At 43.2% G+C, this 22,795-nt stretch overlaps 1 protein-coding gene across 4 annotated transcripts in view; it reads left to right on the forward strand.

Annotated features, from left to right (window-relative positions):
* QSER1 (glutamine and serine rich 1) overlaps positions 1-22,795 on the forward strand; it is a 107,960-nt gene that overhangs the window by 57,072 nt on the left and 28,093 nt on the right. For all 4 annotated transcript variants that reach the window (XM_006110276.2, XM_075927810.1, XM_075927809.1 and 1 more), the window contains 4 exons: positions 652-4,335; positions 14,722-15,011; positions 16,826-16,942; positions 17,551-17,684. In XM_006110276.2, coding sequence (XP_006110338.2) covers positions 652-4,335; positions 14,722-15,011; positions 16,826-16,942; positions 17,551-17,684 — 4,225 coding nt within the window. The remainder of the gene's footprint in view (positions 1-651; positions 4,336-14,721; positions 15,012-16,825; positions 16,943-17,550; positions 17,685-22,795) is intronic.

Genomic DNA, 22,795 nt, shown 5'->3' on the forward strand with positions numbered 1-22,795 from the left:
GCGGCTGAATCAGGACGCCTGGGGCAGAGCAGCTGGGGTGCTGCTGGGTTGGTCCAGTAGCGCCAAGGAGCGGCGCTACTGGAGCAACCCAGCAGCACCCCAGCTGCTCTGCCCCAGGCGTCCCCAAGTCAGCCGCTGCTGAAACTGACCAGCGCTGACTACAGGAAGCCCGAGGCAGAGTTGCTCTGCCCCGGGCTTCCTGGAATCAGCCGCTGATCAGTTTCAGCAGCAGCTGACTTGGGGACGACTTGGGATTCAGCCTGTTGAAACTGATCAGCGGCTGATTCCAGGAAGCCCGGGGCAGAGCAACTGTGCCTCTGGCTTCCTGTAGTCAGCCGCTGGTCAGTTTCAGCAGCGGCTGAATCTGGACGCCAGTTCTGACTTACATACAGATTCAACTTAAGAACAAAACTACAGTCCCTATCTTGTACGTAACCCGGGGACTGCCTGTATTCATAGGTGTGTAAATAAACATTTTGTGATGTATTTTTGCTTGAATCTAAGAATAACACTACTTCTTTCCTTCACAGTAGTGTTAAGCTGAAATTACATTTGTAAAGGGCTTTGAGATTGTACAATACCATGAGCTATAGGAGTATAAAGTGTTATTACTTACAGTGCTTCTTTACACTTTTTTTTTTTTTTTTGCAGGTATGCATTCCTCAGCAGCAACAGAGCTATTTGTTACTGGAGCATTGCCAACCTCTGGAACATTTCCACCAACATCTGCTTTATCAGCTTATCAGCATCCCAACTCTTTCAGCAGTAGAAACTTTGCTACTACTCCATCTCTTACACTTCAAGATTCAACATTCAGTGCTACATCAAATGGTCTTTTAACAGCTCATGACCCTTTATTGCAAATCAAGACATCACAAGGCACAGTTCCAACCGCTTTGACATTTGAACGGCTAGGCAGCTCTGTTTTAAGTGCCAGCATACCACCTCAGTCATCAACGTACCGTTCTGCTCAAGAGTCTGCACCCCATCTCCTGCAACCTCAGTTTAGTTTGTTGCCTTCAACACTTGGAGGAGCTCAGCAGACTTCTCAGGCATATAGCACATCTGTCTTTTCTGGTTCCACTGCCTCCATTGATAGAGTACTTCAGAGAGAATGTAGTGTTATTAAACACCATCAGCGGCCTTCAAATACACAATCTGTTCAGGTACAACGGACTGGTTCCCAGCATTCCTTACACAGTTATTTATCAAGTACAAGTGTAGTTAATTTTCAGGATACATCCAGGCAGTCAGCATTATCTTGCAGTCCAGTTGGAGATGCTACTCAGGTGAGCAATGGAGGATCACAGCAGAAGACCTCTCAAGTCTCAGTAGAACTTGCTCAGTCTTATACATCTGCAATTCCATCACCTGGTTTTCCATCTGCTTCTACAGAAAAAACAAAAAACTGTTCTACAAAGCAGCCATCAAGGTCAACAAAGACCCCTAAACCTCAAAATGTAGCCTCTCCTGTGCAGACACAAAGCTATTCCAAAACTGCACAAAACCAGAGTTCTGTAATAGCAGGCCAAGCACAAATCTATTCTACAGCACAGCTTCCAAGTCTGTTGTCAGTCAGCCAATCCCAAAACTATGTTTCCACACAGTCACAGAATATGCCATCTGTCAATCATTCACAAGTTTTCTCATCCAGCAAGGTAGAGAAGCTGCCCTCATATAAAACACTGACTTTTTCTGGGCAATCACAAGCTATAACTTCTGATACTCAGACAACACTAAGTTATACTGCAGATCAACAGGTATTAACTTCAGTTCCAAATGAGAACTACTCTGGACAAACAAGGGATCTTTCTTCAGTTAGTCAATCTCAGAGTTATTCTTCTAATCACTCTCAGGGTTTATCTCCCGTTAGCCAATCACAGGTTAGTTATTCATCTCAATCACAGGTTTTGTCAGCTGTTAGTCCTTCAGAAAGTTATACTTCAGGGCAATCCTTAACATTAACTTCACCTTCTCTTCCATTTTCTTCCTCCCCTTGTGTTCAAAATTTGTCAGTCTCAAGCTCAAACCAGAACTATATTTCTCTACATTCTTCTCAGAATTCTCAGACACAAGAATCATCTTCCCCACAGTCTCAAAAGTTTTTAACTGGTCCTACGTTTGCATCCCCAGCTCATTCGCGAACACTGCAGAACAATAGACCTTCCTCAGAAACAAAAACATACGTGAAAAGGAAATCTGACTCTAACTTGTATGCTTCATCAAAACAGGAAGATGAATTGTCAATGCAAGACTTGCAGGCATTGCAACAGCAAACTTCTCTTGACTCCTCTACTCAAAGGCTAACTGATAATGAAATTAATGCTCAAGATGCTACCTTTAGGGTGTCAAAGGCAGATGACAGATATTCTCAAAGTGTAATCAGAAGTAATTCTCATCTCGAAGATCATGTTGTTGGGCTTACTCTTCAAGGGTCAAAAAAAGATGAGAGGATGGTTGGTTCTATGGCACAGCTTACTCAACAGATTGGCCATATCACTAATGTAGTAAGCCATGATATTAAAAAAGCAGCTAATATAATGCAGACAACACAAGTAAGTGTAAATGCTAAAGAACTAAACCAGCAGCATTCTCTTATGCATAAGGTACATGAAAGTAAGGGCCAGGAACAGCAGGGCCAAGTGATTAGCACACCATCACAGATTCAAGCTCATACTCTGAGGCACGGCAGTCAGCTGTGTTTGCCTAATGCACAGGTACTTCTGGAATCTGCCTGTGACTTACAAATTCTTCAGCAGTCAATACTACAGTCAGGTTTAGGACAAGCAAAGGCATCTCCACATGTGCAACGAATACAGAGCCCTCACCAGGTAGCACATCAGTTCCTTCAAATGGACAGTCACATTATTCAGAGTAATGGGGGTCATTCTCAGCAACAGCTTCATCCTCAAAATGTAGAAGTTATTAAAATGGATATTTCTGAGTCTTCAAAACCACTACAGCAACATATGACATCAAAAGACCATTTTACTCAACCTAATCAACACGAATCAAGGAATCAGTTTGTTTCTCTTGGTTCAATATGTTTTCCAGAGTCTATGCTTCTCAATGATGACAGGAATATATTGTCTAATGTGGATGACATCTTAGCAGCAACAGCAGCAGCGTGTGGGGTCACACCATCGGAATTTGCCAAATCAACATCTAATGAGGAAATCCAATCTGTTGAAAATGGTGATGATTCCAAATCTCAGTTCCAGTCAATAGATGTTCAACATATATCTCCTAGTTTCAGTTCCTCACCCACTATAGTTGGAAAGCCACATAGCATAAATAACATTTCTCTAAATGGAAACCAAATTACTATAAATCTTACAACAGTGTCTACAATACAATCAAAACACATGATCCTTGATCAGCATATGGAGACTTCTGATCAAAATGTGTCAGCTAGAATTACTTCTTCAGCCCTTGGGCCTAGTCAGGAGGAGCAAGAACAAGGGTCTGGCAAAGTTAAGAAACAGTCTAGCATTAGTCATGAATCTGAAGAAGACAATGATGTTCCTCTTGATGGTACCCTAAATGCTAGAGATTCAGAGTTTGTTTCAAGTGGCCGAAGTCTAAGTGAAGAAAGTGTTACATCAGATAATGATTTTAATATGGGTTGTGATGATGGCATTGTAGTAGGTAACAAGATTAAAGGTCTGATATCTGTGCTACAACCAGGAGATGAAAGTGGTAGCAAAACTGAAGAAGAAAACCCAGATTTAACTCAAGAGAACCTTCAAAAGAAAAAAAGTAAAGGAAAAAGCCAAATAAAAAATGCTACAGAAGATGACAGTGCAAGTCAGAAGCAATTGAAACGAAGTGGACAATGCAAACGTCAGAATACGCGAGGACCTGACATATGTTTACCATATACTTCTCCTGTTTCTGAAAGTTGTTGTGATACTTATCAACATCAAGAAAGAATGAGGCAAAAAATTAAAGAAGTGGAAGAAAAGCAGCCAGAAGTCAAAACAGGATTCCTTGCATCTTTTTTAGACTTTCTAAAATCTGGACCCAGACAACAGTTTTCGGCGCCTGCTATACGAATGCCTAACAGAACTAGGCGACCAGTTACACAGATAGTCCGTGCCCTGGGCCCCCAGCCACCTTCAAAGTCACAGCAAGCAGCAGCTTCTTTGTCTGTTGAAGTTGAGTGTGAAAGTCCAACAAAAAAAGTTGATGATGAACTTAAGAAAAATTTGGAAACATTGCCTTCATTTTCTTCTGATGAAGATGATTCTGTAGGGGGTAATCACGATCTCCAGAAGAGCATTTCTACAGCTTTGTCAGCTTTGGATGATGCTTCTGACAAAAAAAACAAATCAGGTAAAATAATTGTATGCTTTCAAAGACATAATTCTGTAGGTTTTGCATATACTTTATATTTTAATTTTAGATATCTTTAGTTTTAGATAAATCATATCTTTCAAAAGGCCTTTATTAAGTTGCACTAAAGTTTAGGAGTAATATTCAAATTATTGAACTGAGATTAAACTAAATTAGTGTTTTCCACAATAGTGGAAGTTATGTGACTAAATCCTTGCATGCTGTTTTGAAAATGTATGCTTGCATTTTCTCTTTCAGTATAAAAGATGATTTTGGCATGGAATGGAGAAACTTGTATTTTAATAGACTGATGTCAATTCTCTAACTCAAAATGGTAAAGAAGGTTTTGCTAGTAAAACTCAACAGTCGAGTACCAAAACATTCCATCAAATGGACAGTAAAGATTGTGAACATGTAACCGTGTATTTAAAGAAATTTCATCATGATGGACACAAAGGAGTTGCTTTCAGAAAAGGCTATTTTTGCCTTGGTGGAATTGTCTGGTTTTTTAGGGATGCTTAGTGACATAATTCTTTTATAAATAATTCTGCTTCTCTTTTAACACTGACAAGCTGAAGATGTTTTATCTGATCATTTCTAAACAGAGGGAGTCCAGACTTTAGAGTCATGTACTTTGACCGTAATAGTACAGAGAAATGGAATTTGAAAGGTAAATGTTCCGGTGCAAGTTGGGTTGTAGTCAGTGTTCCCTCTAAGCCAGGGGTCTCCAACACTTTTATGCCTGAGATCACTTTTGGAATTTAAGTGCAATCCAAGATCTACCTGAAACCAAAATACTCTTGTCCCCTCTCCTTTGTGCCTTTTTTCCCGATGTCTCATCCCTGCTCACTCCAACTTCCCTCTCTCTAGGCTGGGGCAGAGGGTCTGGCCTTGGATTAAGGGATTTGGAGTGTGAGAAGAGAGCTGAGCTGCAGGCAGGGGGTTCTAGGTGCAGGTTCTGGGAGGGCATTTGGATGCACTGGTGCTTGGGGCTAGGGATGTTGGAGGGGGTTTATGACTGGCATGGATTTTCAGGCTCTAGCTGGGCGTTGTTTACCTAAGGGAGCTCCTGGTTGATGGTGCAGTGGGGCTAAGGGCAGGCTCACCCCTACCCTGGCCCTTACACACTCCCAAAAGCAACCAGAAAACTCCCTCCGAAGTCCTGTTGTGCCCCCTCTCTGCTCTGTGGAGACAGGATACAAAGTGGGAGAGGGGGCACCTTGACATCAACATCCCTCCTCTCCCTCCCCTGCCCAGCAAGCAGGAAGCTCCTGATGGGACAGCTCCAAGGCAAAGGGCAGGAGATGTGCAGCAGTGGGAGGAGGGGCAGCTGAAGTGCCGGAACTTGATAGTCTCTTGGCCAAACCCATCAGGATCACCTGTCAGAGACTCCAAGATCTACCAGTAGATCCCAATCTACTGGCTGGTGGCCACTGCTCTAAACTGTGTGGCAGCCCAGCTTCACAGGTGATTAATCATCCCCACCCAGGCAGAGGCTCAGGGCTCTGTGCAGGGAGCTGAGTGACTGGATGGGGCTCATTAATCACCTGTGAAGCTCTGCTGCCACAGCTTAGAGGGAACAGTGGTAGGAGTGATGACACTATATTTTATATATAGTTCCTTTACTAAATATTATTGTGTTTGGTCAATACATAGAATTCTTGTCAACAATCATAAATTTTATTTACTGGTGCCTCCTCTGGAAGTATTTTCAACAAACTCTTTTTCACCCTTAGCTACATTATAAAATAGAGGTTTTTTACATAGTTGATAAATAGGAGGTAAAAACCATGGTAACCAGGATTTGACAAGTGCTGAACCTGCCTGCAGGGGCCTAATTTGTTCAATGGCAAGACAATGCACATCTTAGACTTCGTGGTCACTTTCAGTTCTCAGGGTCTCCATGAAGCATCTGGAGAGAAACACACTTTTACTTTGAATGCCAGTCCTGGAGTTTCCAGGCAATGTTTGACCAGAAGTTCACAATGAAGAAGCAAAAAGGGCAGATTCTATTAACTTAGGTCTGAATAGGCCTCACCAGGCATGGCTTCATCAATATTTTCCCAAATGCTTTCAAGGGTTAACAACATAAAGAATACCCAGTGTGTATCCTAAACCTAAAGTTGCAGGGGGTGCGGTCGCACCTCCTGGCTAGAACTAGTTTCCATTATATACAAGGTTTACAGTTTGGTTCAGTGGTTCACAGCAGCCCCACTATACAAATTATTCCAGCATCCCTGGTACCTAGTTAACTTTACTGGTTCTGGCTCCCTTGATTTTCGGTAAGAAATCTTTTCAAATGCTTGTTCAGTTTGTGTTTCTTTTGCCATGAAATATTATATGCATATTAAATGAGATTGAATGCTGCCTCACACTTCACATCAATTATAATCGTGGCTCTCCAGAAACAACTTTATAGAACTCTTAGGCCAGTTCATTAGTTTGGTGGCAATTCACTATAGCTGGCTCACAGATCATTGAGGAAAAGGAGTGCCTCAAGTAATCTTATAGCAGCTTCTGTAGCCAAGTCAAGAACGGTAGTGTTTATTATTTACAGAGGAAGCTTATCCAGACTGCCTTTACCAAAAGAATATCCATGCCGTAATTTTTTTTGGGACTGGGGAAATGGCAGATTCACAAAGTTTATAAATTACTAGATACTGCTTAAGATACCTAATTATCACTAAAAATGTATGCAGCTCAAAACAATTTTGACACACAGAGTTCAGTGCCACTTTGTCTTTCATAACAAATTATATACATAGAACATGCCTAGAGCAAGTTTGATCACTGGTTTGTATAGACCCATGGTTCTCAAACTTTTTGGCTTGTGGCCCACCTGGTTTAATGCAAACCTTTCCACAGACCACCAGTTGCTAATGAAAACTCGCCATTAGTTACATATTTATGCCCAAGCAATTTTGTTAGTGCTGAAGCTATGGAGAACGGTTTAATTTAACCAGTAAGAAGGGAAATATTAATTTAAATTATTAAACGGATTAAGCATTTCAAATTTATGTTAGTTTATCAAACTTCATTTTAAATAAAGTAAAAAATTTAATTTATGTCCAAAATGAAAGGTTCCCATGTTTTCTTTATTTATGGCGGGGTGGAGAACCTTTTTTGGGGGTCTGAGGCCACAGATCCAAAGAAAAATTAGCTGGGCACCACACAAGTGAGAAGAAAGGAAAAAAAATCCCAACTCTCATTGATGTGGGCCCCAACTGAGACACTTCACTCCTCTGGCTATCTAGCCCCACTGGGGAAGGGGGAGGGACAGAGACAGGGAGGACTGAGATTCAGGGCCTCCCATAGGCCAGATCTACTCTTCTGGGATTCCAGGGTTAGTGGATTTTGTGGATCCCCTAAGTTCTGGGATTGGGACAAAACTGAGGGGTTCAGTATGTGGGTCAAGGCTATCAGCCAGATGGATGGGGGTGCAGGATCTGGGCAGGAGGTGGGGTGCAAGGGGGATTGAGGGTGCTAGGTCTGGATGGGAGGTAGGGTGCAAGAGCAGGATGGGAGTAGGGTGTCTAGCCAGAGGGAGGGGGCAAGAGCAAAGGAAGGTGCAGTGTGTGGCCAGGAGGGAAGGTGTGGGTGCAAGAGCAGGCTGGGGGTGTGGGATCTCAGCGGGGAAGGTGTCAAAGGGGGAGGGCATGGGAGTCTAGGCATGAGGAGGCACTTACTGGCCTTTGCGCCCTGTGCTGGTCCCAGGCACCACCTCCCACTGCTCCCATTGTCCCAGTTCTAGCCAATGGGAGTAGCAGGGAAAGCCTCCAGGCAACACTCCCATGCACTGTAGTTCCCCCAGCCAGGGGAGAGGAAGTGATTTCCCCATGAGCTGGATCGCACAGCAAGACTCTTTCCCCACCCTCCAAATGGGAAGCCAGCGTTGGCACTCCAAACGCATGGAGGAGGGGCAATGATGGAGCGCCAAGGCAGGCTTCCTGCTGTGGGGGAGGCAGGGGCTGCACTCGAGCCGCAGACCACCTGGAAGGTGGCTGTGGATCACAGTTTGAGAACCACTGGTATAGAAAGATTGACACTTGAAGTGCACAGAATTAGTCAGTGCTGCTATACTCAAGCACCATGCTAAACATGTATCCATAAAGATCGCTGGGTTAAAATAATATGAGCCAGAGTTTATATATACACATACATATGTACGTATGTAGCTTTATATATATTAAACTTCCTTCATATATCTAAAGTGTATTTGGAATGTATCTCTGCCTGAATTTGGCACCTCTGAGGAATTTCATGTAGGTAGTCTTGGGATTCATAGAATGATAGGTTGGAAGGGATCACAAGGGCCATTTAATCTAACTCCCTGCCAGGATGCATAATTTGAGTCTAAATCGTCCGAGACAGATAGCTATTCAGCGTCCTACTGGAAACCTTCTGCAGCCTCCATAGGCAATCTGTTTCATTGTCCTACTGTTCTCACAGTTAGCACCTTTTTCCTGAGTTTAAATCTGCTATGGTGCTGTAGATTGAATCTATTGCCTCTTTTCCTGTCCTCTGTGGCAAAAGAGAACAATTTTTATCCATCCTTTTTTATTTCATCCTTTCAAGTAATTTGAAGACCACTATCATGTCCCCCCTTAATCTTCTCTTTTCCAAACTAAACACACTCCGCTCCTTCAGCCTTTTCTTTTGTGGCTTCCATTTCATCCTTTTGGACCTCTTTATTGCTTGCTTCTGGATCCTTTCCAATTTCTCTGCATCCTTTCTATACATTGGTGACCAAAATTGGACACACTACTCCAGCCGAGGCCTTCTCAGCATCAAGTAGAATGATACTTTCACCTGCTGTGACTTATGTGCTATGCCTCTGTTAATGCAAACTAAAATTGCATTTGCTTTTTTGTAATAGCATTGCATTACTGAGGCATGTTGAGATTGTCACCCACACAACTCCCAGATTCTTCTGAAGCTGATTATCCCCCATTCTCTATGTAGTTGGTTTTTCTTCCCTTAGTGTAGCATCTTGGCTGAATTTCATTTTGTTGCCTGTAGCCCAGTTCTCCGATAAAGTGCCTGTGAATGTAAATATAAGTATTTAATATAAATCTTGCATGGACAGCAAAGGACAAGATAGGCTGTGAGTGCAAAGGTAACCCCACCCATTCAGCTTTGTCAATCAAGCATGGTAGGGAGGAGGGCCTTAAAAGGAGAAAACCCACAGTGGCTGTCCCTCACCACTGGCCCTTGTGCATCCCCTGGGCATATCACCAGTCCCGGGGCGTGCCTAGATCCTCCAGATCAGTGGTTTCTGCCAGCTACCAATCTCGGTCTCCCCAGGACAGACAGCAGTCGAGGGCACCCTCTGCCACAGTGTCACAACCCTCCATTGGTGACAGCCCAAGAACAGAGGCCCCAGACCAGCCTTTGGGTCAAGAGATGTGGGCGTAAAAAGGGGAGAGGCGCGGGATCCCATCACCCAGAGCTTTCAGTGGACCTGCTGCCACCCCAGGCTTCTTTGTTGTCCTCCCCAGACAAAGCAGTGGCAGGAATTTCTATAGCAGGGCCTCTTCTGGTTGGCCACAGGGCCTACCAAGGGTTTTTGCTCTCGGTGGCTCAAAACATGAACCCCCTTATGGAGGAGATACAGGAACTGGAGGACCCAGTGGTAGACATCTTGTCACACGAGGGTCCATTAAGGGTGGCCTTCCCAATCATAAAGATCATCCAATCCAGTTTACAACACCTTGCAGCAGACCCCCAGCTCAATACTGCCCATAGCAAAAGGGATGGAGAGGAGGTACTTCATCCCTTCTAAAGAGTACAAGTTCTTTTTCTCAGACTTCCACCCCTCCTCTCTTGTGGTGTAAGCCGTCAACAAGAGAGAGAGGCAAGGCCAGCAAGTGCCAACGCCCAAAGCCAGGGAGGCAAAGAAACTCAACCACTTTGGCAGAAAGATCTATTCGGCAGGGGCCCTGCAGTTAAGGATTGCAAACCAACAAGCAATCCTCCGTCGGAACGCATTTAAATCCTGGGGGGTACTCTCCAAGTACAAAAAGCCCCTTCCCTCAGATGCCTGGCAGGTGTTTAGAGCCTTAACAGAGGAGGGACATACCATAGCTGGAACCTCCCTGCAGGCAGCCCTGGACTTTGGACTCAGCGGTGAGAACACTCTATGGGGATGGCCATGCATAGGTCTGCATGGTTGGAAGCTTCAGGCCTGCCTCCAGAAGTCCAACAGACTCTGCAGGACCTCCCATTTGAGGGCAGGATTGTTTTCGGAGCAATGGGCCCCAAGCTCCATTTGCTCAAGAATTCAAGGGCAACTGTGGAATTCTTGGGCATGCATACCCCTGCTACCCAAAGCCCAAGAATTCCATAGGCCCCAGCCTCCTCCACAGAGATTCACTCCTAGATAGCGTCAGGAGCAGCCATGTAGGCGCAATAGGAGGAGAACCCCAAGTCAACAATCTAGTCGGGAGTAACTCCTAAGAGGCCCCTCCAGGGCCCAAACAGGGCTTTTGAGGTTCACCTGAGGACAGGGTCCCAGTTTCCCTGGATCCTTTCCCTTTATTCTTGGGTAGTCTCCCGTTTCTACTATGCATGGGTACTTCAGACTGCTGGGTCCTCTGAAATCAGTGCTAAACCCAGTACAAAGAATAGAGTTCATTGGAGCGAGTCTAAACTCAATTTGGGGATGGGGCAGCCTTCCAGAAGCGTGCTCTCAGGTGATAAAGGACATGGTGTCCTCCCTCACCCAGTGTCCCACCACAACAGTGGGGACATGCCTTAGTCTATTGGGTCATATGGCGTCGTGCTGCCATGTGGTCAGATATTCTCGGCTGCACCTCAGACCCTTCCAGGGGTTTCTTGCCTCAGTCTACACACCAATGCTAGACAGTCTGTCCATTCCATCAGGCATGATATTGACCCTGAGATGGTGGTCACACCCACTCAGTCTGGGTGAGAGAGTGGCATTTGTCCTCCTGATGCCCACGCTAACATTCATCACAGAAGCTTCGGATCTTGGGAACGCAGGGTTTGCTATTGTACATGTCCATCCCCCCCACGTCCCAGTTCCCCTGCTCCACCAGGTCCTGCTCAAGGCACACTGGGACAAACCGTGCCTAATCCTACTGGTACCAGCGTGGCCATGTCAGCATTGGTTCTCCATCCTTCTCACCCTGTTGCTGAAGGCCCCAAAAGCCCTTCTCCTGTACCAGAACCTCTTCACACTGCACCAGGGGCATCTTAGGCACTCAGACTTGCACTCACTCCACCTTATGGTGTGGAAGCTAGATGGCTTAATCTGTTAGAGCTCTATTACTCAGCTCAAGTACAAGAGGTTCTCCTGGGAAGCAAGAAGCCTCCACCAGAACAGTGTACTTAGCCAAGTGAAGGAGGTTTTCCTCCTGGTGCGCATAACAGAATCTTTCCCCTAGGTGGGCACCCATTTCAGTGGTACTGGACTACCTGTTACACCTACGGACATAGGGCTTAGAACCTTCCTCTGTTAAGGCCCACTTGGGGGCTGTTTTTTGCATTACACCCAGCGTGATCCCACCAATTCCTGTTTGTTGACCCAGTGGTAACCCATTTTAGCAAGGGATTGGATAATTTGTATCCATATTCTTGCCCACCTGTACCCTAATGGGACATTAATTTGGTGCTCAATAAATGTATGGGACCCCCTCCCCCTTGATCAGTGGCTGAGTGTTCATTGCTTCACCTGTCCATTGAAGTGGCTTTCTTGATGGCCATCATGTCAGTGAGGAGGATGTCTGAACTAGGAGCACTTTCCTTGGAACCCCCATATACAGTGTTCCACAAGGACAAGGTGCAAGTTTGGTCACACCTGGCCTTCTTACCCAAGGTGGTCTCCTAATTCCACTTTGGTCAATACATCTTCCTCACGGTATTTTACCCAAAACACACACTACCACTAGCCAAAGGGTGTTTCACATGTTAGATTTGAGAAGGGCCCTAGCTTTCTACTTAGACCATGCAAGACCATTTAGGAAATCCACTCACTTGTTCATGGCAATAGTGGAGCAGATAAAAAGGGATCTGGTCTCTGCACAGTGTATATCCTCGTAGATAGCATGGTGAATACGTACCTGCTATGATCTGGCAGGGGTCACACACACTCCCCCCCACCCCCCAGTGACAGGACACTCAAGTAGGGCACTGTGTTCGTACACAAGTCCCCCTCCAAGAGATATCCTGGGCAGCCATGTAGTCCTCAATAAACACATTCACTGCACACTACGCCATTGATAGGTTCTCTAGAGGGGATGCAGCCGTCGGTAGGGCAATGCTACAATTTGTGATTCTTAACTCTGACCCCACCTCCATAGTGGAGCGGCTTGGGAGTCACCTGATTGGAGTCGACATGGACAAGCGATTGAAGAAGAAAAGACAGTTACCTGTTCTTATAACTGGGGTTCTTCAAGATGTGGTGTTCACGTCCATTCCAATACCCACTCTTATTCCCCACTGAGGAAGGGGTATGGTTGGCAGTGGTATATATGCACTGATTCAGCAGCACCACTGTAGGGTCTCCACAGCCAACCTTATGAGGAGGGGGAAAGTTTCCGATGCTCCCACGTGTACACCTGTTTGGAATGGACATGAACAACACATCTCGAAGAACATCAGTTATGAAAACAGGTAACTGTCTTTTTCCTTTTGTGGGTGTATTTCATTAAACTGGTTCATTTATAACTTCTGTTTTTGAGCCAAGGAAAGGAATGTGTCTTAAAACTTCATCCATTTCTTTCATTTCAAAATTCTGAATTTTTAACATGTTAAAATAGTCAATATTTTTTTTCTGACTGTTAAAGCAGCATGAACAGTCTCCCAGTTGCTACTTCTAGCCAAAGACAACATACATCTTTTAAAATCAAATAATTACATTTAAGAACTTGTTACAGAACATATGTCTAAAAGGAGTTTCCCTTTTACAGGCAGTCCCCGACTTACGCGGATCCGACATATGTCGGATCCGCACTTACGAACGGGGCTTTCTCGCCCCGGAAGTCGGGGCGAGAAAGCCCCGTTGGTAAGCTGCTCCGGTGCCCCTGGTCTGCTGGAGACCGTCTCCAGCAGACCAGGGGCACCGGGCGGGTTCCCGCGCTTCTGAGGCTTTGCCAGAGCAAAGCCTCAGAGGCGCGGGCAACCGCCGCTGCTGCCGCTTCAATCTGGGTGCCTGTGGTCTGCTGGGGACCGTCCCCAGCAGACCACAGGCTCCCGGACTGAAGCCGCAGCCGCGGCGGGGTCCCTCGCCTCTGAGGCTTTGCCAGAGCAAAGCCTCAGAGGCTCTGCTCCCCGTGTCCCTGGTCTGCTGGGGGGGGGGGGCGCTAGTGTGCTCCCCCCCCCCAGCAGACCAGGCTTTTGTTTTGGACTCTGGGGCAGAGCAGCTGGGGCGCTGCCGATTGGTCCTGCAGCGCCCGCTCTGGGCACTACTGGACCAACCCGGCAGCACCCCAGCTGCTCTGCCCCAGGTCCTGATTCAGCCGCTGCTGGTCAGTTTCAGCAGCGGCTGAATCAGGACGCCTGGGGCAGAGCAGATGGGGTGCTGCTAGGTTGGTCCAGTAGCACCCAGCAGCACCCCAGCTGCTCTGCCCCAGGCGTCCCCAAGTCAGCTTCTGCTGAAACTGACCAGCGCTGACTACAGGAAGCCCCAGGCAGAGTTGCTCTAGACATCCATGAGGAGTAACGGTAGTTCGAACTAGGAAGCCTAGTTCGAACTACCTAGTTCGTGCCGCATGTAGCCGCGTGGCACGGGGTTCGAACGAGCGAGGATTTAAAAATGGCGGCGCCCCGCTTATGCAAATGAAGCCCGGGAAATTCAAATCCCGGGCTTCATTTGCAATTGTGGTATGCCTACATTACCCCGCTAGTTCCAACTAGCAGGGTAGTGTAGACATACCCAAATAGATAAATGAATGGATGTGTATATCACCAAATTTCTCTTGTGTTGTAGGGAGGACTATTTGTACCTTAGGCAGGATAACAGTAAATGACATTATGCAACATGCTGATCATGCAGTGTCAGTAATGATTCCCATATACATGTGCAATTGTACATCTGTTTATTTTTTAGACTCAGCAATATAAAATATAAAAATATTCATTCAAAATTAAAATATAATCCTTTCTACCTTAGTAACACTACTGTATCCGATACAAATGCAACTGCTGCTCTTGGGAAACTTTTCTGCAAGTATACAGACTGAATTCTGATTATTTTAATGTTTAGATATAGGTTAACTTTGGGCTAGTTAACTTTGTTATTTTAACTTATATAATGGGTGCTTTTTGTATGTTTTGTTCAGGATAGTAAATAAAATACAATTTCTGTCTTATATTACTGACTCCTGATAATTTATATAACCAATGTCTTTTTGTTTTTTGCTTCAGAAACTGAAAAAATGGCAGTTGCTTCTACTGCCAACACCACTGCTGTTATAAAGCAGGAATCTCCAAACACTATTGTTCCTGTGGTAAATGTTCAGGAGAAAAAAAGTTCTGCAGAACCCCTAAAGATAGCTGACCAAGATGGTGTGACATCAGACCAGTTAGCAAAAATACAGGCAGCTGTTGCAATAGAAGGATGTACTGATGAGGAGAATACGGACAGTGGAGGAGAGGGCATGTACAGAGAACGTGATGAATTTGTAGTGAAGATTGAAGATATAGACTTGCTAAAGGTAATCCAAATGTCTGTTCTGAGTAATTACCAACACACACCAGGAAGCAGGCATCAAAAATTGTTCAGGACTGTGAATAAATCACCTCCCCAGAAACATACTTTACTATGACATAAACACGTGGGTTCACAGCGCTGTGTTGTTGGGAGAGCTTCTGTCACTGACATAACTTCTGCTGCTTACAGAAGTGGTTTTATTGTGCCAACAGGAGAGCTTTCTCCCTTTGGGACAGAGCATCTCCAACAGATGTGCAGCTTCAGTGTAGTTGCATTGATATAGCTGGATCACTACAGCACTGTTCATATAGATGTGCCCTTAGCTTTTTGTTTCTGGATTTTATTTATTTATTTTGGTGGAAGTTTGCAGAGTTCAAGAAAACCATATTTGTTTTCTCCATTTCTGATTCTTCTGTTTTGTCTGGTTCTTGTCCATTCCTCTACTGCTGCTCTAGCTCACAGATTTGATGATTACTTTTGCATGTCACTTTAAAAATCATTCCTAGATATCTTTATTCTTTGCCTTCCTACAGACCCTTTTGAATTCAAATTTTAAAATAAAAGGTCTTTTAATAATATGCTTGATTTGTTAGGTAAGTTATAGAATATCTAGTTTTAAAATGTCCTAAGCTTACGATGTTCGGTCTTTAATTATGTAAGGTTTTTCTCTCTTTATATGCATTTGAAAATACACCTAAGTTTTTTCTACACTTCCCTTACAAATATGAGACCCTATAGATCAATATTTTGAAGGATTTCTTGATCAGTGTTAATTACTGCAGATATGTTTAAAATATTTAAAATATGTATATTTTAAGAGGGTAACCTATTTGGCATAATTGAACTAAAAGCTGAGGGTACATCTACACTAGCCCCCTAGTTCGAACTAGGGAGGCTAATGAGGACGACTGAAATCACAAATAAAGCGCGGGATTTAAATATCCCGCACTTCATTAGCAGTCGCCATTTTGGAAACTGACTAGCCCAGAATAACTGCCCGCGTCTACACACGGCAGTGAAACGGGAGTTCAGAGTAAACCCCTTAACTCGAATTAGCTGTTAAACCTCATTCCATGAGGAGTAACAGCTAATTCGAATTAGGGGGTTTACTTCGAACTCCCGTTTCACTGCCATGTGTAGACGCGGGCAGTTATTACGGGCTAGTCAGTTTCCAAAATGGCGACCGCCCCAGAACATGCTAATGAAGCCCGGGATATTTAAATCCCGCGCTTCATTTGCAAGTTCGGTCTAGGGGGCTAGTGTAGACGTATCCTGAATTGCAAATGTACTCTTCATCCAGTTTACAAGTTACTACTGAATTTTCTGTTTTCAACTTGTTTGTAACTGCAAGTATCATGCTGGAATGTCAGGTACTCTGGCAGCTCTGCTGCCACAGGGAGCTCGTCCTAGGAACTAAGCAGAGTTATTTTCTGCTATTTGTTTGAATTCTTCAGTAGTATGAAAACAGTTTTTAAAAACAAAACTGAAGGCGTAGCAGTAAACGAAACTTGGGGGAAAATGACATATTGCTGAAATAAAATGTCAGGTTTTGATGGCTTGATTGCATGGTTTAGTAGCAGTGCCATCACAGCACAGGTGGAGCTGGCCATTTCAACTTCAAGGTTCCTGAAGAAGAAATACATTTTGAGGTGGTTCTGTGCTGAATATAATTAATATCCTGATGCAGTCAGCACATAATAGTGGTGTAGTTGGAACCTGGAGCATTTGTATCCCATTTCTCTCTAAAGAAAAAAAATGAATAAACTTTGGAAGAAAAATAAGCACCATTTTTAGCTAATAAATTTTTGGTTCTTATAGCTTGCTTTACAAACAGGAAAAGAACCTCCAGCTATTTGGAAAGTACAGAAGGCATTGTTACAAAAGTTTGTTCCTGAAGTTCGAGATGGACAGAGAGAGTTTGCTGCTACTAATAGTGTAAGTATGAAGATTCCTTGTCAAACCACAGTGACTACTGGTTGAGTTCCTACTCTCATAAAAGAAAATGTCTGAGCCTGGAGTGTTAAAGGAACATAACACTGCTGTTTATTTTCATCACTAGCATGTCTGTAAAGATCTTCCTACCGCTAGGGCTAGACATTAATGATTAGTGGGCCCCTCTTTCAACAGAACTACATTAAAAATTGATGTCATTGTCTGTTTAGGGCCAGTTCCCATTTTCATTCTGGTTTGTTTGCCAATCACATCATGCAAAGGAACCAGATTCTAGTCTCAACTGCCGAGTTTGACATTCCTCCAGTGAGGAAGAGTTCTCAGCTGGGATACAGTTGGATATATATTGTCTTATTTTTCTCATTTATATGTAAAGGATATTTAAAATCCAGAGGCAAGTCCCTCCTAAATTGCAGTAGTTTTAGTGTTAGATCACTTTCATAACCAAATTGATGGTCTTTAAGGTGATATGCTGCAATGCTATTTTTTTAAATATTTACAAGTGTAAATGTTTAAACTGAATAACTCCACTTAGCAAATAAATTTAATAGGAAAATCTGTGTGTTTATACTGTTTTTGTTTTGCTTTCACAGTATCTTGGATATTTTGGGGACGCAAAAATGAAATACAAACGGGTGTATGTGAAGTTCATTGAAAATGCAAACAAAAAGGAGTATGTCAGAGTGTGTTCAAAAAAGCCACGAAGTAAACCTTTACAGTCTGCAAGGTATTTATTTTCAGATCACTTTTTATTTATTGTATTGTTTTAACATGAGCCCACACACGTTTTAATATTTCAGTATAATTTAAAAATGGCATTAATGTAGCATTAAGTGGAAACTTGCATTACTTGCTTTGAGCAATTACTTAAAATTTCTGCAGCAACTATTAACTCTTCCCCTTTGCTTCTGTGGATTACAATAGTTCCCATTACAGCTATAAAGGATTTGGAAGGCTACATGACTCAAATGTCTATCTTCCCTTCTTACTCAACATAGATGGAGGCCCCTAGGTGAGAGAATTTCTAAACACTTGGTAATATATATGTATGCTGCTGGAACACAATAATATGTCTCTTTCCTTGTGGATTGTGCAAGTTAAGTCTGTGCTTCCAGATTGCTTGGATGACAATGCTGTCTGACTGCCTCAAGTAGCATACTTTATTCTCAACTCTGAGAAGACAAAAGTTTTGGTCTTGGGTTGTAGAGATGGTTGTCAGAAAAATGCTTCTCCTTTTTTGTGCCACTGGTCATAGAAGGGGCATGTTCTGCAGTAGAAAACAAACTAAAGAATTTTGTCAGCCCTTTAAATCATGTTCTAGAAAGCCATGTATCAGACTTAGTCTGAAAGTATGTCATCTGTACATTTTCACAGACTTCTCCCTTATGTATGCCAACCTTGCAGCAGCAATACATCTCCTAATGCCAAGAGGTTCAATCACTCTCTTAGTAGGGCTACACGGTATATCTCAATGACTGGTAACTTGTTATAAATACGGCACTATGTTTGCAGACTGATTTGAATAATCATGAGTATTTTATGCCTCCCCTTTACGTTATTCTTTACAATGGTTGTTTATAAGGCGACCACCCTATTGGAGGGTAAAGCCTTTTATTATGTAGGCTCTGGCTATGTTTAAGACACAACATTAATCCTGAAAAATATTGAGAAGCCATTATGGCTCCCATCAGGAGTGCTTTAATGATTGAAAATCAAAAAAGAATTCTATAAAAAATGGAAAGAATGACAGATGGCTATATGTGAATACAAAAGAATAGCACAAGTATATAGGGACAAAATCAGAAAAATTGCAGAACAAAGTGAGTTACACATAGCACACAGTATAAAGGGAAAGAAGAGGTTCCATAAATATATTAAGAGAAAGATGAAGGAAGATTTAGGTCCTCTCCTTAGCAGGGAAGTAGAGCGGATAATAGCTGACAACTAATTGCTTCAGTATTCTCTAAAAAGTATAATTATAGCTAGATACTGAATGTACTTAATGTTAACAAGAAAGAGGATGGAACACAAACCAAAATAAGGAAAGAACAGGTGAAAGACTATTTAGGTAAGTTAGTTGTATTTAAGTCAACAGGGTCTGGCAGAATTCCAATTGGGGGACATAAGTAAATAGCAGAGGTGATCCCAGAATCACAGCTGAGGTAACAGAGGACTGGAAAAATGGCAAATGTAGTACTTTTTTAATGAAATGAACAAAGAAATCCTGGGGAATATTATGCCAATCAGCCTTATTGATACCTAGAAAGCTACTGGAACAAATTATTAATCAGTTTGTAAGCACCTAAGTGATAATAGGGTTGTAAGTAATAGAGCATATGGATGTGCTAAGAACAAATCATGCCAAAGCAATCTAAGTTCCTTCTCTGATAGAGTTACTAGCCTACTGGATAGGTAAGAAGTGGTGGACGTGACATATCTTGATTTTTAGCAAGGTTTTTGGCATTCCCACTTGATATTCTGATAAGAAAACTAGAGAAATGTGGTCTAGGTGAAATTATTATAAGGTAAATGCAAAACTGGTTGAAAGACTGTACTCAGGGTTATCACAGGTTTGCTGTCTAACTGGGAGGTTTATCCAATGGAGTCCTACAGGAGTCTGTCCTGGGTCTGATACTATTCAATATTTTCAGTAATAACTTTGGTACTGTCCATAAATTTTATGTGCATAATCTCCATTCCATTACCTATTGAAAGATTGCACATGCTTTGGAAGACAGGATTTTATTTCAAAAAGACCTTGATAAATTCGAGAATTAATCTGAAGTCAATAACATGAAATTCAGTAAAGGCAAATGCAAAGTATTACACTTAGGATGGAAAAATCAAATGTATAAATTATACAGTGGAGAATAACTGACTCAGCAGTAGTACCGCTATAAAGGAACTGCAGGTTATAGCATATCACAAATTGAATAGAAATCCACAATGTGATGAAGTTATGAAAAAGCAAATATAATTCTAAAGTGTATCCAAAGGGGTGTCTGTGTAAGACATCGGCGGTAATTGCCCCTCTCTGCTCAGCACTGGTGAGGCCTCAGCTGGAGTATTGTATCCAAGTCTCTGTATCATACTTTAAGGCAGATGTTCTCAAACTTTGTGATACCACGACCCCCTAAAATGCTAACTGAATTTGTGTGACCCCTCACCTTCACTGCCCTAGGTTGCTTCCCTCCCCCCTTCTCACCAGACTCCTTGCCCTCCTGGGGCTACTTCAAAGCGTTTGCAGTCCTCAATGTCCTTCTCCCCCCCTGCAGGCTCCTTCCCCCAGTCTTTCTCCTCTGTGCTTCTTTTCTGCTCTGCATTCCTTTAGTTCCTCTCCTCTCCTGTGTCTCCTCTGCCTCCTCCTCTGACCCCCACGTGCCCTTATTTACCTCCGGGTCCTCTGCCCTGACCCAAACCCCCAGCCTGCTGCCTGAGGGACCCCGCTCTCTCCCACCTGCGGAAGCATTTGGCACCTGGCAACCATGCCCTGGCTGGCCCTTCACGCATCCGCTCCTGCGCTGGCCTCACTCTCCCACTGCCTTGCCTCCTCCGGCAGCTGAGCTGCGCTCCTGGAGTCCTGCGGCCCTAGCCATGCTGTGTGGCTTGCTGGCAGCTGCCTTCCGCTGCCCTGTCGCTCTTTGCGGCCTGGGGGAGAGGGGTCGCAAGTGAAAAACCGAATCCAGCTGCCACCCCCCCGCCCCAAGTTGACAGTTTGAGAAACGCTGCTGTAAGGTGTGGGCAGATTGGAGAGAATCCAGAGGAGAGCAACACAAATGATAAAAGATTTAGGAAACCAGACCTATGAGGAAAAATTTAAACTGGACTTGTTTAGTCTTCAGAAGGGAATACTGAGGTGGGGGCAGGCTGATAGCTGCCTTCAAATATGTTAATGGTTGGTACAAATAGGACAATGATAAATTGTTGTCCACATGAACTAAAAGTAAGAAAAGAAGTATAATGGGCTTTATCTGGAGCAAGAGAAATTTAGGTTAGATATTAGGAAACCCTTTCTAACAATAAGGTTAGTTAAGTTCTGAAATAAGCTTCCAAAGGAGGTTGTGGAATAATCATTACAGGCGACCCCGCACTTATGACCTAATTGGTTCCTGGAGAACCATCGTAAGTCAAGCCGTCATAAGTCGAACCCTTATTTCCCGTAGGTGCAATGTTATAAATGGCGGTTCTGTTCCTGGAAACCCATTTCATACCCTAAAAATACCAAAATTGACTACAAAAATGGAGGAAAACTAAACTAAATAGTTCAAATAATGCACAAAAATAACGAAAAGGTGAAGACCAATGTGGTGGAGAAACACACAGTTCAAGCAGCAACTGCAGACTGGCGAGTCTGACGGACCTTGTGCATTTTCTGTTTTGGGATGACGCGTGGAGTCTGCCTCGTATGTCATCATAAATGTGAGCTGCAGATGTAAATTGGTTTTTTTTAGGAGCTATCTCACATGAAAAAAATGGTTGTAAATGTGGTGGGTCGTAAATTGGGCAGTTGTAAGTTGGGGGTCGCCTGTATAGTTTTTTAAGTACAAGTTGGACAGACACTTGTTAGGGTTGGTCTAGCTATAATTGGTTCTGGCTTACTGCAGGGGCCTGGATTATATGACCTACTATAGTCCCTTTCACCTCTAAATTTACATGATTCTGTATCTGACATCTCCTCTTTGAACTTCCTTCTTTTACTGTGATTCATCTGTCCCTGAGGTATTACACCATGTCATCAGGTAATTGTGTTTTTGTGGAGGGTTCTAGATCTGAAAATTTCCCTCTCCAGCATTGGAGTGTGATGAATGAATTTATTTATTTTCTTTCTTTATATTCAGTTTAATTCCTCTTATTATTGTTTTATAGTTTTCAGAAATGTTTTGTTTTATTTTATATTTATGTGTAAATATTGCAGGGTATTGTTCTACAGTGAGGCAAGAAAATTAATGGGGTAGTAGTGAGAGGGTAAAAAATAAAATTCTCATTCATTACATTAAACTTCACATAGGCTACGTCTATACTGGCCCCTTCTTCGGAATAGCCATGCTAATTTAGAACTTTGGAATAGGGAAATGCGTGGGGGATTTAAATAAACCTGGCCGCCGCTTTTTTTCCGGCTTGGGGAAAAGCCGGAAAAGAGCGTCCAGACTGGCGCGATCCTCCGGAATAAAGCCCTATTCCGGAGGATCTCTTATTCCTACTTGAAAGTAGGAATAAGAGATCCTCCGGAATAGGGCTTTATTCCGGAGGATCGCGCCAGTCTGGACGCTCTTTTCCGGCTTTTCCCCAAGCCGGAAAAAAAGCGGCGACCAGGTTTATTTAAATCCTGCGGGGGATATATAAATCCCCCACGTATTTCCCTATTCCAAAGTTCTAAATTAGCATGGCTATTCCGAAGAAGGGGCCAGTGTAGACACAGACATAGTGTTTATGCAGGAATATAAAATGTTGCATATTCATATGTGGTTGCAAAAAGTAGAGTTCATCTCTATTGTATTCCTACCACAAACTATTGATTCATATTTTGTCAAAGGGATTATAGAATTTCCATCAGATATTAAAGATTAGTAAGACTATCAATATCTTTGTTACATAGTGATTGGAATACACCTGTAACTGTCCAATACTTGCATGACTTGCCATATAACCTTGGACAAAAGAGTTTACCATGTGCAAAAAAAAAAAATAGTGCCAGCTGTTGAGGATTAATTACTGAATAACAGCACTTCAAAGATATAAAACTTTGTGCTAAGTGTTAATTAAAATGATCATAATAGAGTGCAATTGAATATATTTACATGACACTCAAAAAGTATCGCAATTCTTTTTATGAAATTA

Source organism: Pelodiscus sinensis, chromosome 4 (genome assembly GCF_049634645.1).
Source record: "Pelodiscus sinensis isolate JC-2024 chromosome 4, ASM4963464v1, whole genome shotgun sequence".
In the NCBI taxonomy this organism is placed as follows: Eukaryota; Metazoa; Chordata; order Testudines; family Trionychidae; genus Pelodiscus; species Pelodiscus sinensis.